The sequence below is a fragment of the Myotis lucifugus genome, unplaced genomic scaffold, assembly GCF_000147115.1.
Source record: "Myotis lucifugus unplaced genomic scaffold, Myoluc2.0 scaffold_25, whole genome shotgun sequence".
In the NCBI taxonomy this organism is placed as follows: Eukaryota; Metazoa; Chordata; class Mammalia; order Chiroptera; family Vespertilionidae; genus Myotis; species Myotis lucifugus.
In genome coordinates this window covers 4062585-4079819 of record NW_005871073.1, presented here as the reverse complement: position 1 = coordinate 4079819, position 17235 = coordinate 4062585, and the positions used below count along the sequence as shown (strand labels likewise).

General features: G+C 42.3%; 1 protein-coding gene across 1 annotated transcript in view; it reads left to right on the top strand.

The window, feature by feature from the left end:
- Positions 1–9864, top strand: part of USP33 (ubiquitin specific peptidase 33) — a 65116-nt gene extending 55252 nt beyond the window's left edge. Inside the window, exons 22-24 of the mRNA XM_006086103.3 lie at positions 6537–6639; positions 8222–8290; positions 8681–9864. Of these exons, the coding sequence (XP_006086165.1) occupies positions 6537–6639; positions 8222–8290; positions 8681–8838 (330 nt within the window). The 3' untranslated portion in view covers positions 8839–9864. The remainder of the gene's footprint in view (positions 1–6536; positions 6640–8221; positions 8291–8680) is intronic.
- Positions 9865–17235: the final 7371 nt, after the last annotated feature.

Below are 17235 nucleotides of genomic sequence, written 5' to 3'. Positions count from 1 at the left end.
AAGTGGAGTTTCTGAAAAATTATAAAAGCAGGTAGGATCAAATTGAAGAAGTAAACCAAAGGCCACATGAAATGACCACATAGGCTTTAGGCTTGGAAGTGGCAGATAAAATAAGGACTTCACCCTGACCGGTTTGGCTCAGTGGATAAAGCGTTGGCCTGTGGACTGAAGGGTCCCGGGTTCAATTCCGGTCAAGGGCATGTACCTTGGTTGCAGGCACATCCCCAGTAGGGGGTGTGCAGGAGGCAGCTGATCGATGTTTCTAGCTCTCTATCCCTCTCCCTTCCTCTCTGTAAAAAATCAATAAAATATACTTAAAAAAAAAAAAAAAAAGCTGTAACCGATTTGGCTCAGTGGATAGAGCGTCAGCCTGCGGACTGAAAGGTCCCAGGTTCGATTCCGGTCAAGGGCATGGACCTTGGTTGCGGGCACATCCCCAGTAGGAGGTGTGCAGAAGGCATCTGATCGATGTCTCTCTCATCGATGTTTCTAACTATCTCTCTCCCTTCCTTTCTGTAAAAAATCAATAAAATGTAAAAAAAAATATATATATATAGCTGTTACCTTAAAAATCACCATATTTAAAAAAATAAATAAATAAGGACTTCAACATTCTCTCCCTGCACCATATAAGGCAGCAAACATAAAGGTGTCTGCTTGGATAGAGCAGTGAATGTGGACACTTGGGTCAGTTAGAGAGGGCATTCTCTTAGATAGCTTGTTATACCTAGAAAGAATTATGATTTTCTAAATTATGCATAAAATAAAATTTTCTTTGTTCTCATTTGAGGATATTTTTCCTTTTTTTTTTTTTTTTTAAGAGAGAGTGGAAAGAAGGAGCGAGACAGAGAGAGAGAGAAACATTAATGTGAGAGAGGCACATTGATTGGTTGCCTCCTACACACCCCCGACCAGGGCTGGGGATCAAGCCTTCAACTGAGGTATGTGCCCTTGACTAGAATTGAATCTGGAACCCTTCAATCTGCAGGTCCACATTCTATGCACTGAGCTAAACTGGCTAGGGCTAAAATAAATATTGATCCTCAGGGAGATACATAAGGATGCTGTATCCTGAAAACAAAACTCTATAGACAGATTGATTGAATAGCAGAATAAATACTGCTGGAGAGCGAATTAGTGTCCTGAAAGATCTAGCAAAGGGTTTCTCCTAAGATGGAGTACAAGGATAAACAGATGGAAAACAAGTTTCCACATGTTGTATTGATATAGAATCCAATGTTTTTTTTAATAGGAATTTTAGGAGGGAATATTGAGCAGGAACTACTTTTAGAGCAACATTTTAGAGAAATTTCTCAGGACTGGAGGTAAACAGATGCTTTTAAATAAATGGAGTGGCCCTAACCAGTTTCTTGAGTGGATAGAGTGTTGGCTTGCAGACTAAAGTGTCCCGGCTTCGATTCTGGTCCAGGGCACGTACTTCGGTTGCAGGAGGCAGCCAATCCATGTGTCTCTCTCACATTGATGTTTCTCTCTCTCTCTCTCTATCTCTCTCTCTCTCTCTCCCCCCCCACCCCACTCTCTCTAAAAATCAATGGAAAAATATTCTCTGGTGAGAATTAAAAACAAATAAATAAAGCCAGTTTTTGAAAAAAATCATTTAAAAATTAATTAATTAGTTAATTAATTAATTAATTAATTAATTAATGGAGTGATTGTACTTAACTAAAATTCAAAAAGTCCCCACCTGGACACCTAAGGAAGAAACATCCTAATGCCAGAGACAAAGTTGTGAAAGTGTCCAAACCTGGTAATGCTATGAATTAAATAGATTTTTCTGGCAGAATTAGTCTGACATTACATTTCAGAAATCTCAATTCTGTAGGGATAAGTTGTACATCACAGAAAATCCTAACTTTAATGTTATACCTTGAGACAAACATGCTTTGATTTCTTTGTTAACCATCAGGGACAGCCACGTTTTTCATTGCCTTTCGTTGTTCTATGGAAGCAGCCACTTCATGTTCCAGAAAGATCCTTGACCGCAAAGAACTTACATTTAATAAATAAGTAGTACATTATATATTAAAAGGTGATGAGCCCTAACCAGTTTGGCTCAGTGACTAGAGCGTCGGCCTGCGGACTGAAGGGTCCCAGGTTCGATTCTGGTCAAGGGCATGTACCTTGGTTGCGGGCACATCCCCAGTAGGGGGTGTGTAGGAGGCAGCTGGTCGATGTTTCTCTCTCATCAATGTTTCTAACTCTCTATCCCTCTCCCTTCCTCTCTGTGAAAAATCAATAAAATATATTTTAAAAAAAAAAGGTGATGAGTTCTATGGAAATAGAAAATACCTAAAAGGATAAGAGAGATCAGGAGTACAGTGATGAGGGGTAGAGTGAGGTGCAATTATAAATAGGATGATAAAGATAGGCCTCATCGAAAAGGTGACATTTAAGCAAAGACTTGTAGGAGGTGAGGGAGATATTTAGATATTTGCAAAAGGAAGGGATAGTCATGTAAAAGCTTTGAGTGGTAGGAATGTTGTCTGCTTGGTTCTGGGAATAACAAAGGTCCATGTGACCACAGTGAATAAATGAGGAAGAGAGTATTAGAAGCTGAAGTCAAATTATGGGGCCAGATCATGGAGGTACTTCTGGACAATTGATTATAAGGATCTTTGGGGGCAGTGTAGGGTTTTTTGTTTGTTTGTTTATTTGTTTTCTTTTTTTCTTTTTTATTTTTTTATTAAAATCTTTATTGTTCAGATTGTTACAGTTGTTCCTCTTTTTTCCCCCCCATAGCTCCCCTCCACCCGGTTCCCACCCCACTCTCTGCCCTTATTCCCGCCAACCACTGTACTCATCCATAGGTGTACCATTTTTGTCCAGTCTCTTCCCACACCCCCCACACCCCCCCCCGAGAATAGTCAGTCCACTCCCTTTCTATGCCCCTGATTCTATTATATTCACCCATTTATTCTGTTCATCAGATTATTTATTCACTTGATTTTTAGATTCACTTGTTGATAGATGTGTATTTGTTGTTCATAATTTGTAGCTTTACCTTTTTCTTCTTCTTCCTCTTCTTAAAGGATACCTTTCAGCATTTCATATAATACTGGTTTGGTGGTGATGAACTCCTTTAGCTTTTTCTTATCTGTGAAGCTCTTTATCTGACCTTCAATTCTGAATGATAGCTTTCCTGGGTAAAGTAATCTAGGTTGTAGGTTCTTGCTATTCATCACTTTGAATATTTCTTGCCACTCCCTTCTGGCCTGCAGAGTTTCTGTTGAGAAATCAGCTGACAGTCGTATGGGTACTCCCTTGTAGGTAACTGATTGTTTTTCTCTTGCTGCTTTTAAGATTCTCTCTTTGTCGTTAGCCCTTGGCATTTTAATTATGATGTGTCTTGGTGTGGTCCTCTTTGGATTCCTTTTGTTTGGGGTTCTCTGTGCTTCCTGGACTTTTAAGTCTATTTCTTTCACCAGGTAGGGGAAGTTTTCTGTCATTATTTCTTCAAATAGGTTTTCAATATCTTGCTCTCTCTCCTCTTCTGGCACCCCCATAATTCGGATGTTGGTACGCTTGAAGTTGTCCCAGAGGCTCCTTACACTATCTTCATATTTTTGGATTCTTTTTTCATTTTACTTTTCTGGTTGGGTGATTTTTGCTTCTTCGTATTTCAAATCTTTGACTTGATTCTTGCGATCCTCTAGTCTGCTGTTGGAACTCTGCATAATATCCTTTATTTCAGTCAGTGTATGCTTAATTTCTAGTTGTTCCTTTATCATAACCTCGAGGGTCTCACTACATTTCTTGAGAGTCTCACTAAATTTATCGGCGGTTTCTAGAAAATTCTTGAAAAACCTTTGAAGTGTGGTTTTGAACTCTATATCCAGTAGTTTGCTTTCCTCCATTTCTGTCATTTGGGACCTGTTTCTTTGTCTCCGCATTTTTTATGCTTCCCTGTGTTGATACAGTGGCTTTCTGTGTTAGGTGTCCTATAGGGCCCAGTGGCTCAGCCTCCCCAATTACCTGAGGTAGACACTATTGGTGCACCCCTTTGTGAGCTTTGTTCACAGTCTTGTTGTAGTTAAGCCTTGATTGTTGTAGGTATCACTGGGAGGAATTGACCTCCAGGCCAATTGGCTGTGAAAATGAGCTATGTCTGCAGTGGGAGAACTTCTGAGCTGGAGACACCCTTCTGGGGCAAGATTTGCTTCAGTGGGGCTTTGGTGCTCACTGAGTCTGCCCCCTGAGTGTGTCCCTTATGGATCTGAGGAGTTGTAATCTGGATGGTCCCACTCTGACCACTGTGTACACTGGCTCTGGAATCTCTAACGAGGTGCTATTTTAGCCTCTGCCTGAAGCTACCCAGCAGGAGCTATGGAGAGTTCCTTTTCTTTGTTTGGTGTTTTGAGGTGCTCAAATGAGGCCCAGCTGTGATGCAGTGCAAGCTGCTGTGGGGCCTTGGACCTTCTTTTGGAAGTTCTGGGTCTCTCTAATCCACCTGCAATTTGTTAGGTAATTTTCAGATTGCGAAGGGCCAGGCCTTTCATATGCAAATGAATCTGCACAAAGCTTGGGTGGGGCGGGTTCTCAGGGGATCAGCAGGGTGGAGCAAGCAGCTATGGCTGCTTCCCAGTCCTACCCTAAGAGGCCCCTCTTTTCATGTCCTGGTAATTGCTGCAAGCACCTCTGAGAGAAAGCCGCCCTCGAGTTCTGCCCGATGCCAGACAGTCCAGTTTCTCCCTGTATGAGTCTGGGTCCCCAGAGACTCACCCGGAATTGGAGTTCAGAGCAGTCGGGAGCTTGACACTCCCTCCCGATTGAAAAAGTCAACCGTGTCCTCCATTTCCAGCCCTCTCCACGTGCGTCAAGTCCTCAGCTGCCAGCCCTCTCCATGTGCGCTGCGTCCTCAGTTGCCAGCCCTTTCGGCATGCGCCTCCGTACCTCTGCTCTTTACTTCCACACTGCACCTCCTCTGAGTCTCAGTGTGCTTTTCTCTTTCCTTCTAGTTGTAGAATTTCCACTCAGCCAGCCTTCCTGTGGTTCTGGATGATGTCCGTTTTGTCTTTTAGTTGTATTTTTCAAAGTGGTTGTTCGAGGCAGCAATTTCCGGTGTTTACCTAAGCCGCCATCTTGGTTTCTCCTGGCATTGTAGGGTTTTGACTAGATTTGATTAGAGGAGAGACATGATCTGAACTTGATGTCTTCATCCACCAATAGTATGTACTGTGGGCATTTAGTTACACATCATGAAATATTTTTAGGCATCTCACTATCTTTTCACACTATAACAATTAGATAAATTCCAAATATCCTTCATTTTCCTCAGGCACTGTTGCCTCCACCTCTCTTACTGTACCAGTTTTTCTGTCAACTGGTTTCTTTAGTTGAAAGCAGAAATGCCTAACTTAAGCAAAAAAAAAAAAAAAAAATTATTGAAAAGAAAAATTGAATAGCCACACCTCCAGAAATTCAGGAACCAAGGTATTCCTAGTATACAGCTAACAAAATTGGCATTGGAATGACCCCCTTCTAACCATTAGGTCACTTCTCTGAAGATTTCCATTTCTAATAGAGTTTTGCCTTGATTGAGTCACATACCCATTCCTTAGGTCTTAGGACTAGAGGAAGGAGTAGAACATCTTTGGGGTCTGTACCACCACTTTTGAGAATTTATCCTATACATATATGTATATTGCCTGTGAAATGACATAGATAAGATCATTCATTGCAGCATTGTGTTTGTAATTGCAACATGTCCACCAGTATCTTAAGTGAACACAAGTAATACATAGACAGTGGCTATTGTATGTTTAAATAAAATTTATTACCAGATTTTTTTTTCTTTTTTGTTAATCCTCACCCGAGGATATTTTTCCACTGATTTTTTGAAAATGGAATAGAGGGGGAGAGACAGAGAGAGAAACATCGATGTGAGAGAGACATCGATTGGTTGCCTCCCACATTGCACCCCTACTGGGACCATCTGGGGATCATGCCCTTGACAGAAATCGAACCCGAGACTCTGTAGTCCATGGGCTGATGCTCAATCCACTGAGCCAAACCAGCTAGGGCCATCATATTTTTAATATATATGTAGAGTAGTTATTGTTTTGAAGACTTTGCCTTGAATGTCTTCACCTATCCAATCTTTTATGTCCCTTCAGTTTGTACTTGCTAAAATTTAAGACATAACCTATAATTGTTTTTTTTTTAAATATATATATATTATTAATTTCAGAGAGAGAGAGAGAAAGAAACATCAATGATGGCTGCCTCCTGCATGTCCCAGCCCGCAACCTGGGCATGTGCCCTGACTGGGAATCGAACCAGGGACCTCCTGGTTCATAGGTTGACGCTCAGCCTCTAAGCTACACCTGCTGGGCTAGTATTGTTTTTTAATAGATGTTATCATGTATGCTAGTACTAAAATAACTTAGCATCAGTGTACACATTCTTCGTGTATGAGAAACTGGCTTTATCAGAGACTGAAGTAGGATGATTGTATTGTTCTGCTATAAAGCAAGTTCTGAATATTAGGTGACTGATTTTTTCCTCCCCACGTATAGCTCAACAGAGCATTCCAAGAGGAAGACTCTCCAGCTACTTTTTATTGTATCAGTATGCAGTGGTTTAGAGAATGGGAAAGTTTTGTGAAGGGTAAAGATGGAGGTAAGTGGTTAACTGAAAAATGAAATTCTTTGCAGATTTTTTGTTTATTTAACAAATATTTTTTGGATATCTATATACACTTTGGGATTACATCAGTAAACAAGATGAACAAAGATTCTAGCCCTCAGGGAACCTTATATTCTAGTTTATATTCTGGTTCTGGGAATTTTTAAATCTGTTTCATCAATTATAACATACTCATAGCAAGAATAAAGGAAGTAAACAAGTCTGTGATCTTAATATTGAAGTTAAAAAAAAATCCACCAACAATAAATAAGGTTGGTTTAATTATGGTTTGTGCATTATAATGGGATACTATATGGACTTTACAAATAATTTTTGTGACAGTATTTAGTAATTTAAAAATAAAGGTGTTACTGATACATAAAAAAATTGCAATACAGTATGCATAGTTTGAACCTTTTGTATTAAAAAATAGGCAAACATATGCAAAGGCAAAAGACCACACAGATACTAAAACAGTTTGCCTATCTTCTTATAGCAGGATTACAGTCTATTGTCTTCCTTGTACCTTTTTTTCCAGCTTTTGATAATGACCATGCACTGTACCTTTGTATTCAAGGGGAAAACAAATAAGGTGTTTTCTTAAATTAAAAAAGGGTACATTTTGGCGGGGTGAAAAAAAAGGTAAAGAGATTAAGCAAAAAAAGAAAAATATATATTCACATAACACACAGACAACAGTATAGTGATAGCCTGAGGGAAGGGTGTTGGAGGAGGTGGGAGGACAAATGGGATAAATGGGAACAGAAAGAGACTTTGGGTGATGGGTATACAATGTAGTGTGCAGATGATTTATTGAGTTGTACACTTGAAACCTATAGGGGTTTTTTAACCAATGTCACCCCAATAAATTCAATTAAAAAAGATGCATTCCAACATTTTATTTTATAAAGCTCTTATTGGTTATAGTTTAAGTAATGGTAATCTGAAACAAATTAAGAATGTATCATTTCTTTTTTTAATTACAAAGGAATTGTTCTTTTATAGCATTAAAAGTGCAATGGATCCATCTAAGCCAGTGGTTCTCAACCTTCCTAATGCCGTGACCCTTTAATACAGTTCTTCATGTTGTGGTGACCCCCAATTTCATTGTTACAAATTGAACATAATTAAAGCGTAGTGATTAATCACAAAAACAATATGTAATTATATATGTGTTTTCTGATGGTCTTAGGTGACCCCTGTGAAAGGGTCGTTTGACCCCCAAAGGGGTCACGACCCACAGGTTGAGAACCGCTGGTCTAAGCCAGAAATGTTATATTTTAAAAACAACAACAACAAAAGTGCAATCGATAGCTAAGAAATCATTTCTATTAGATTTTGGATGGTTGTGAGAGAGCCTCTCTCTTTCCTGAATCTGTTTTGGGGGAGCTGAGACACACAAAAAAAGAAGTTCAGAAGACAGTTAAGAATTGTCTATAATAATTTGACTAAAAAAAAATCAATCTGATTATACAGTTATGTCCTTCAGTTATTTCAGACACAGAAATATGTAATTCTTTGATGCATTTATATGAAAAGTATGCATCTTGATCATTTGTTTTTCTTTTTAACTTAGATCCTCCAGGTCCTATTGATAACACTAAAATTGCAGTCACTAAATGTGGCAGTGTGATGCTCAGGCAAGGTAAGTTCGACTAACGTTTACTTGTTGGTATTTGTTTCTGTTAAGAACATAGAGTCACTAGCCTTCTATGCCACTTTTTAACCCAGCTTATTGATAGAATTCATTCATGAAGTAGGACAAATAGTGGAAAAACTCTCAGTCTTTAATTTTTCTGAGGAAGGGTTTTACGGCTGTTGATAGGAGCTAGAAAAAAAGGATCTCCGACTTTTTAAGACAGACCATAAAGTTGCAGCTTATAACAATATGGGCTGGTAGTTTGAAGAGTCATGTTCCAAAAGTTCTCGATATTCATGCTTTTGGGGCAGGTGTGTATGTGTGTGTGTTACATTTTGAAAGCTTTTGCAATATGAATTTGTAAATATTATTCTTTCACTGTACAATTAATTTTAGGAGCAGATTCTGGTCAAATTTCTGAAGAAACGTGGAATTTTCTACAGTCTATATATGGTGGAGGCCCTGAAGTTATCCTACGACCTCCAGTTGTTCATGTTGATCCGGATATAATACAAGCAGAAGAAAAAATTGAAGTAGAAACTCGGTCTTTGTAATTTTGAGGATATAGAGTGTTCTAATGAGAAATCATTTTCACTTCCCCTGTCATATATACATGCAGAAACATTCCTAAAAGCATGTTTATTTTCTTGATTTTTAATATATTTTCTCTTATTCATTTTTACTGGGCATTATGGAAGAAGTTGTTAAAATGTTTAATATACTACAGGTTGGTATGTTAAATGCTTTAACTTACCATAGTCTTTCAGTGTAATATTTTTGAAAAGAGAGGAATAATTATGATCATTTGGTAATCAGTAGATTATCTTTGATCTTTATACTACGTGCAGATCCACAGTATCCTTTATAGTTTTGTAAATAATTTTGCTTTGAAAACTTTTTCATTACCCTAAACCATTATAACTCTGACCAATCTTTTCAGTTTTCTAAAAACTTAATTTAATTGTGTAATTTTGACATGGCTTCGTATAATATAGAGCCTATTTTAAATTGAGAGTTGTAGTCAGAAAAACGTTAATTTCCTAAAGCTCAGGAAACGTTAGGGTGTCACTTCTTTTGCACTGCAGCACATAAACTAGCATATTAATATTAAAAATGTCTTTTTGAATGTATCAAGGATGTATTTAGTTTGAGTGGAATTTGTGTCAGGAGATATCAGTAACTTATTGCCTCTTGTACTGTAAAATATTAAAGTTCAATTCCTTTCTATAACCCTTGATAGAATTCATTATTATCAGTAAAAAGCTTAGTTTTTAGGGCACTTTATTTTGAGAGCATGAGTATGGAATGTGTCAATGAGATTGTTTATAAAGCTGAAGCCACTTGCAAAATGATTTTTTAAATGAAATGCATAAAGTCATTGATTAATACAGTATGCACTGCTATTTGCTTGATTATGTGATGTCAAAAGTTTAACTATATTCCAACTGCAGAAACAAACTGGATTACTTTAATATGGTGAATAGCATTCATGATGATGGCTTTGTTTTGGTTGGGGGCATCTGCCACCAACTAAAACTGTGCTGTTTAAATTAGTTCAATAAAAATGATTTTAAAATGGATAACTTGCATGTTGAGATTATTTGATAGGCATTAATAGCTAAGGCTCTGAAGTGTTAATATTAATGTCTTTCTATTATTTCTTAATCAGAAGTATGCAAAATAAGTCATTCATTGTAAAGTTCTGATGTTTAATGAAATGATGAGCTTATTAGCCATTAAGTCTATTTGAATTTTTAAAAATGTATATTGTCTTTAGTTTTCTTCTTTATAATTATACTATGATCCTCTTCAAAGACTGCATGATGTTATTGATCTGTCTCTGAATCACCAGTTTAGTGAAACTCCTGTCACTTAGGAGATAATCAAAAAAGTATTTTTAATAGTGCTGCCCTTCACTGAATATTTATGACGTTTCAGCCATTATACCCTATGATTTAGGTAAAGTGGCTTGCCCTAAGTCATACAGCAAAGAAAGGCAGATGTGAGACTCCAGCTCAAGGCAATGTAAGTTCATCAGTGCTCTTATGTACCATGATATATTATCTTCCAATGAATTCTTTTGAAAACAGGTTATAGTATTAGTCATATTCATTAATAGCATCTGTCATTGGGATATATAATATGATTAAGAATACTGGTCTCTAAGAGCTTATATAATTTTACTAGAGGCCCAGTGCATGAAATTCAGGCACTGGTAGGTCCCTAGCGGCTGCCGGCTGGGTACTCCTTCCCTTCCCCTGGCCGCCTGCCCCACACTGCTGCCACTGGTTGCCACCTGCAGGGGCCGATCACCCCACCGCCACCCAGCTCCTAGGTGCTGAGAGCCTGGCGGCGGCCCCACACCCCCACTGCTGTCACTGGTCACCGCCTTGGGGGGCCCAGTTGCCCCGCTGATCGCGCTGCCACCCCCCGCCACCACCGCCCAGCTCCCAGCAGGGCAGTGGACCTGACCCCGCTGCTGCTGCTGGTTGCCCTGCGATCAGATCGGCAGGGCATCGGGCCCCCACCCAGCTCCCTTAGCACCTGGGAGCCCGGCAGCAGCGGGGCAATCGAATCGGGGCTATTGGCCCCTCCCGGTGACCAGTGACTTGCATCTGCCTTGGCCTGGTGCCGCCCACTCACTGCTCCACCATCTCACCCTGGTCCTGCTCTCACCGGGGCCTGCAGCATCTCCACTGCTGCCTGCTGCCAGCATCACGTTGCCAATGTCCGCCATGTTCCACGCCGCCCCCTTGTGGTCAGCGCCCATCATAGCAAGCGGTTTAACTAACAGAACTCCCAGTCAGGGGGACAGTTTGCATATTAGGCTTTAATTATATAGGATTTTACATTTTAATCCTCAAAATACATTAACTATACAGTAAGCAAAATGGTAGCAGTCCCAGACTCTCAGCTAAAGGTTGGTGTATATGTTGACAGGTGTGGAATAAAAGAAAAGATTTATCTAAGGATGATTTTCTTGGGAATACTTAAGCTGAGAAATAGGAACATTGCTGTCAAGATAGTAAGAGCTTACATGTGTTGAGTACCTAGATTTATAAAATGAAAGTGATTAGTTTTTGTTTTTGTTTTTGTTTTTTTTAAAATCTTTATTGTTCAGATTACATTTGTTCCTCTTTCCCCCCCCCATAACTCCCCTCCTCCCAGTTCCCGCCCCACCCTCCGCCCTCACTCCCCACCCACTGTCCTCATCCATAGGTGCACGATTTTTGTCCAGTCTCTTCCCGCATCTCCCATTCCCTTTTCCCCCCTAAGAGTAGTCAGTCCATTCCCTTTCTATGTCCCTGATTCATTGTAATCACCAGTTCATTCTGTACATCAGATTATTTATTCACTTGATTCTTAGATTCACTTGTTGATAGATGCATGTTTGTTGTTCACAATTTGTATCTTTACCTTTTTCTTCTTCCTCTTCTTAAAGGATACCTTTCAGCATTTCGTATAATACTGGTTTAGTGGTGATAAACTCCTTTAGCTTTTCCTTATCTGTGAAGCTCTTTATCTGACCTTCAATTCTGAATGATAACTTTGCTGGATAAAGTAATCTTGGTTGTAGGTTCTTGGTATTCAGCACTTTGAATATTTCTTGCCATTCCCTTCTGGCCTGCAAAGTTTCTGTTGAGAAATCAGCTGACAGTCGTATGGGTATTCCCTTGTAGGTAATTGAGTCTCTTTCTCTTGCTGCTTTTAAGATTCTCTCTTTGTCTTTTGCTCTTGGCATTTTAATTATGATGTGTCTTGGTGTGGTCCTCTTTGGATTCCTTTTGTTTGGGGTTCTCTGTGCTTCTTGGACCTGTAAGTCCATTTCTTTCACCAGGTGGGGGAAGTTTTCTGCCATTATTTCTTCAAATAGGTTTTCAATATCTTGCTCTCTCTCATCTTCTGGCACCCCTATAATTCTGATATTAGTGAGCTTGAAGCTGTCCCAGAGGCTCCCCACACTATCTTTGTATTTTCGGATTCTTTTTTCATTTTGCTTTTCCGGTTGTTTTTTGCTTCTTCACATTTCAAATCTTTGACTTGACTTTTGGCGCTCCTCTGGTCTGCTATTGGGTATAATATTCTTTTTTTTTTTTTTTTTTAATATATTTTATTGATTTTTCACAGAGAGGAAGGGAGAGAGATAGAGAGAGTTAGAAACATCGATGAGTGAGAAACATCAATCAGCTGCCTCTTGCACATCCCCCACCGGGGATATGCCCGCAACCCAGGTACATGCCCTTGACCGGAATCAAACCCGGGACCTCTCAGTCCGCAGGCTGACGCTCTATCCACTGAGCCAAACCGGTTTCGGCGGGTATAATATTCTTTATTTCAGTCCGTGTATGCTTAATTTCTAGTTGGTTCTTTATCATAGCATCGAGGGTCTCATTAGTTTTCGTGAGGCTCTCATCAAGTTTATTGCAAGCCCTCAAAATTGCGTTTTTTAGCTCCACATCCTCCATTTCTGTCATGTTTTTTTTGTCTCCGCATTTTTTATGTTTTCTTGGTGCACCCCCTTGTGGTCTTTGTGCGCCGTCTTGTTCTAGTTAAGCCTTGATTGTTGTAGTTAATACTAGAGGGATTTGACCACCAGGCCGACTGGCTGTAAGAATCAGCTGTGACTGCCTGGAAAACTTCTGTCCTCTGGGGAGGTGCTAATCTAGCCTTTGCCTGAGGCGATCCGGCAAATGGCTCTGTGCAGGGCTTGGGCGGGGCGGGATCAACAGGGCGGGCGGAGGGAGCAGTTATGGCTGCTCTCAGTCCCGTTCCCAGAGGCTCTGCTTCTCAGAACCCCGGCAACCACTGCAAACCTCGGAGAGAAAGCTGCCCTCATGTTCCAACTGATGCTAGACAATCCCGCTTCTCCCGTTTGAGTCTGAGTCCCTAGAGACTCGCCCGGATCTGGAGTTCAGAGTCTGAGACTCCCTCCTGATTGAAAACGACAACCGCGCCCTCAGCCACCAGCCCGCTTTGCGAGCGCACCTCCGCACCTTTAAATTTTCCACACTGCGCCTCCTCTGAGCCTCGTAATGCTGTTGTCTTTGCTTCTAGTTGAAGAGTCTCTCCTCGGCCAGCCTTCCTGTGGTTCTGGGTGATGTCCGTTCCGTCTTTTAGTTGTATTTTTGAAGTGGTTGTTTGCGGCAGCAGTCTCCGGTGTTTACCTATGCCGCCATCTTGGTGTTCTCTCGTGATTAGTTTTTGGATACAGAAGTCAGTTTGCTTATATAGTTGATCCTTGAGCAACATTGTTTTGAGCTGTGTGGGTCCACTTATACGTGGATTTTTTTTCAGGAGATACTGTGAATGTGTTTTCCTTATGATTTTTAAGTAATGTTTTCTCTAGTTTATTTTATTGTAAGAATACAGTATATATTACCATATACAAAATATGTCAATTCCTTGGTGTTAGGTCTGGTCAAATAATTGAAGCAACACCCTTCCCCTGGGAACTGACCTTTAGACCACTTCAGAATCAGCATTCCCTTTTGCTTAGATCACATTCCACTTGCTAAGACCACATTCCACTTGCTAAGACCATTCTCTTTCCCCTTTGGAGCCACCCAGAAAAAGCCCACCTAGAATTATTTAAAATCTCTGACTCCCTGTCCCTAGGTGCTGGTGCCATTTTGGGGCTCACTCCATCTGGTATCCAGATCACCTAATCTCTATATATAAAAGGCTAAGTGACCAACCGTCCGTCCATCTGACTGGCCAGTACATATGACGTGCACTGGCAATCCTAAATAATAAAAGCCTAACATGCAATTGGCCCAATTTGTGGAATCCCGGCGGAATGCTGGGTCGTTATGACGCCCCCTGCCCCCCAGGGGAAGCCTCTCAAGGCGGGAGTTGCCCCCAGCCTGCGGGCCCCAGGCCAGCCAAGGCAGGTCCCAGGGGGTGGTGTTCCCCCCCCCCCCCCGCCCCAACGGCCCTGCAGAGGGAGGCAACTGGTGGTGGGGGGCGGGGCTGGCGAACAGGCGGTGCCAGGCTGGCCAAGGTAGGTGCCAGCGGTGACCCCCCAATTGCCCTCTGGTTGCCCCACAGATCGGCCCTGATTGCTGGCCAGGCCTAGGGACCCTACCCATGCACGTATATTGTGCACCGGGCATCTAGTCTATATATGTAAAAGGCTAAGTGACCCACTGTATGTCCATCCAACCATCTGACCAGCCGGTACCAGTACATATGATGCACACTAGCAATTTAAAAATAAATGACTCGTGAATGCATGATACATATAAAGCTCTTGCTGGTCCCAATCCCGTGCATGTGTATCGATCTGTCATTGTCATTCATGAATTTGGTTGACACTTCTATTATAGAGAAAGGGTGAATAGCGATATTAAAATATTTCTTCTAGTTAATTTCCTTTCAATGTGCACGAATCCATGTACCGGGCCACTAATAAATTCATAATTCTTTACCTCTTTTGGCCTCGTGCATTCCTCCTTCAGCGACCCTAACACTTAGGATAGCATACTGCCATGTCAGCTCTTCCAAACCTTGCTCTTAACACATTTCGTACCGCTCAGGAGTTTTCTCGTGTTTCGCGTGCTGTTAAGGACCGCTCACGCGTGTTCTCGTTTTTCACGCCCATGGAAAAAGGAGCGAATCTAGATACTTATGTAAATTTTGTTTGGTCCCTCTTCATAGAGGAAAATGTTTTACGCAGTACCATATGTTAAAAAAGTACTAGGAACTTTAATTGTTCAATTGTTTTTGTAAATAAAAATGTTATAATTATTGAAAAACAACACCTAAAGTGCATTATGATGATTTAAATAACGTGCAGTTTGCCCAAAAATGTGCGGTCCCTGGCGTATGTCTTAGAGATTTCTATGCGGTACGCAATGTGTTAACCTGACTGCAGTAGATAACCTCACCCCTCTCTTGCTAAGATTGAGGAGGTATAAGCTCCTTTGTCCTCCTTTTGTTGCCACCTCTTAATATTTGGTAACTTTTTTCTTTCTAGATTAGAGAAAGAAGCCCTTCTCTTTGCCTCTAATTTCCTCTCTTTCCCCATTATTTTATTCATTCGGTGTACTTTTCATGCCCTCTCACTTCCCTCTGTACAGTTTTTTACAAGCAAAAGTTTATTTAGAAATTACAGAGGCAGAGGAAGTGAGCCAGATGGACCATGTGGGCTCAGGAGACAAGTTACAGAGGCAAAAGAAGGGCCCTTAGAGCTTAGGAAAAAGGAAGGCATAGGTGTGGTCCAGAGAGAAAGAGCTCTTCCTGGGGAAAGGTGCAGGTGTGCTGTGTGCTCCAGAGAGAGAGTGAGTGTGTGCTTCTGTACATTTTGAAATCAAGTGCCCACACCATACATCTCAAACTTTCCCTCTTCACTAGCACCTTTCCTTGCCTTCAAATGTGCTAAATCTAAACCCTCCCTTCCTGGAAATAAGGAGCTGAGGGAAAGGAACATTACCTAGACTAATCTGCCACACCTGTTTATTGACTTCTTTTATTGACAAACTTCTTATTTGATTGGTCTACAACTACTTGCTTCCACTTCAGTATTTACCTTCTTTCCTTTTCAAATCCACTATCTGGTTTCTATTGCCACCCTGCTAAAAAACATTTATATGGCTTATTAGCACACATTACTATTTTCATAACAAACTTTGGAATATTCTGTGTAGTTAACTAGAGGCCCAGTGCATGAAATTCGTGCGTGGGTAGGGTCCCTAGCGGCTGCTGGCTGCTGGCTGGGGCCTCCCTTCCCTGGCTGCCAGCTGCTGGTTGCAGCCTTCCTTTGTCCTGCACCGCCCCCTAGTGGCCAGTGCACGTCATAGTGAGCAATCAAACTCCTGGTTGGTCAAACTCCAGAGGGAACACTTTGCATATTAGGCTTTTATGTATATACTAGAGGCCCGGTGCACAAAAATTTGTGCACTCGGAGGGAGAGGGAGTCCCTCAGCCTGGCCTGTGCCCTCTCGCAGTCTGGGACTCCTCAGGAGATAACGACCTGCTGGCTTAGGCCTGCTCCCGGGTGGCAGAGGGCAGGCCCAATCCCTAGGTGCAGCCCCTGGTCGGGCTCAGAGCAGGGCCGATTGGGGAGTTGGGGCGCCGCCCCCTGTCACACTCAAGGCAGGGTCGATAGGGAAGTTGCGGCGCCACCCCTGCCACGCACAGAGCAGGGCCGATCAGGGGGTTGGGGCGCTGCCCCCTGTCACACACAGAGCAGGGCCCATCAGGGGGTTGGGGAGCTCCCCCCTGTCACACACAGAGTAGGGCCAATAGGGGAGTTGGGGCACCGCCCCCTGTCACACACAGCAGGGCCTGTGGGGGGGTGGGGCGCCACACCCTGTCACACACAGAGCAGGGCCAATCAGGGGGTTGAGGAGCTCCCCCCTGTCACACACAGAGTAGGGCCAATAGGGGAGTTGGGGCACCGCCCCCTGTCACAGAGCAGGGCCCGTGGTGGGGGGGGGAGTTGGGGCGCCACACCCTGTCACACTCAGGGTAGGGTCGATGGGGAGGTATGGCTCTACCCCGTCTCACATAGAGCAGGGCCCGTGGGGCGGGGGGGGGGGGGGGGGGGCCCCCCCCCTGTGCCCCACAGAGAGCTGGGGGTAACAGGGGGGTTTGGAGAGTCCCCCCTGTAAACTTATCCCGTGCCCGAAGGACTCCCGAGTCCCCTGATCCCCCCCGGGAGGGTAACAAATCCGGGTCCCAAACCCAAAAAAACTTTGCTGGCTGCGCCCTCCTTTAGTATGAAATTAAGCACCATCTTTGTGCTTCAAGGTTGGGATCCCCACTAGGGGTCTTGCCCCACTTGGTGAGAGGCCTAAGGCCATTTTCAGGTGGCGGGCACTGAGAGGTCTCAAACCTCCCCCTTCCCTTGATAAAACTGCGATTATATACCTCATCAGGTGTACACTGGGATGAGAGCCGGCTTTCTCTCTAGAGCCCCGCTGAAGAGAGTTCTGGCCCTTTTTTTTTTT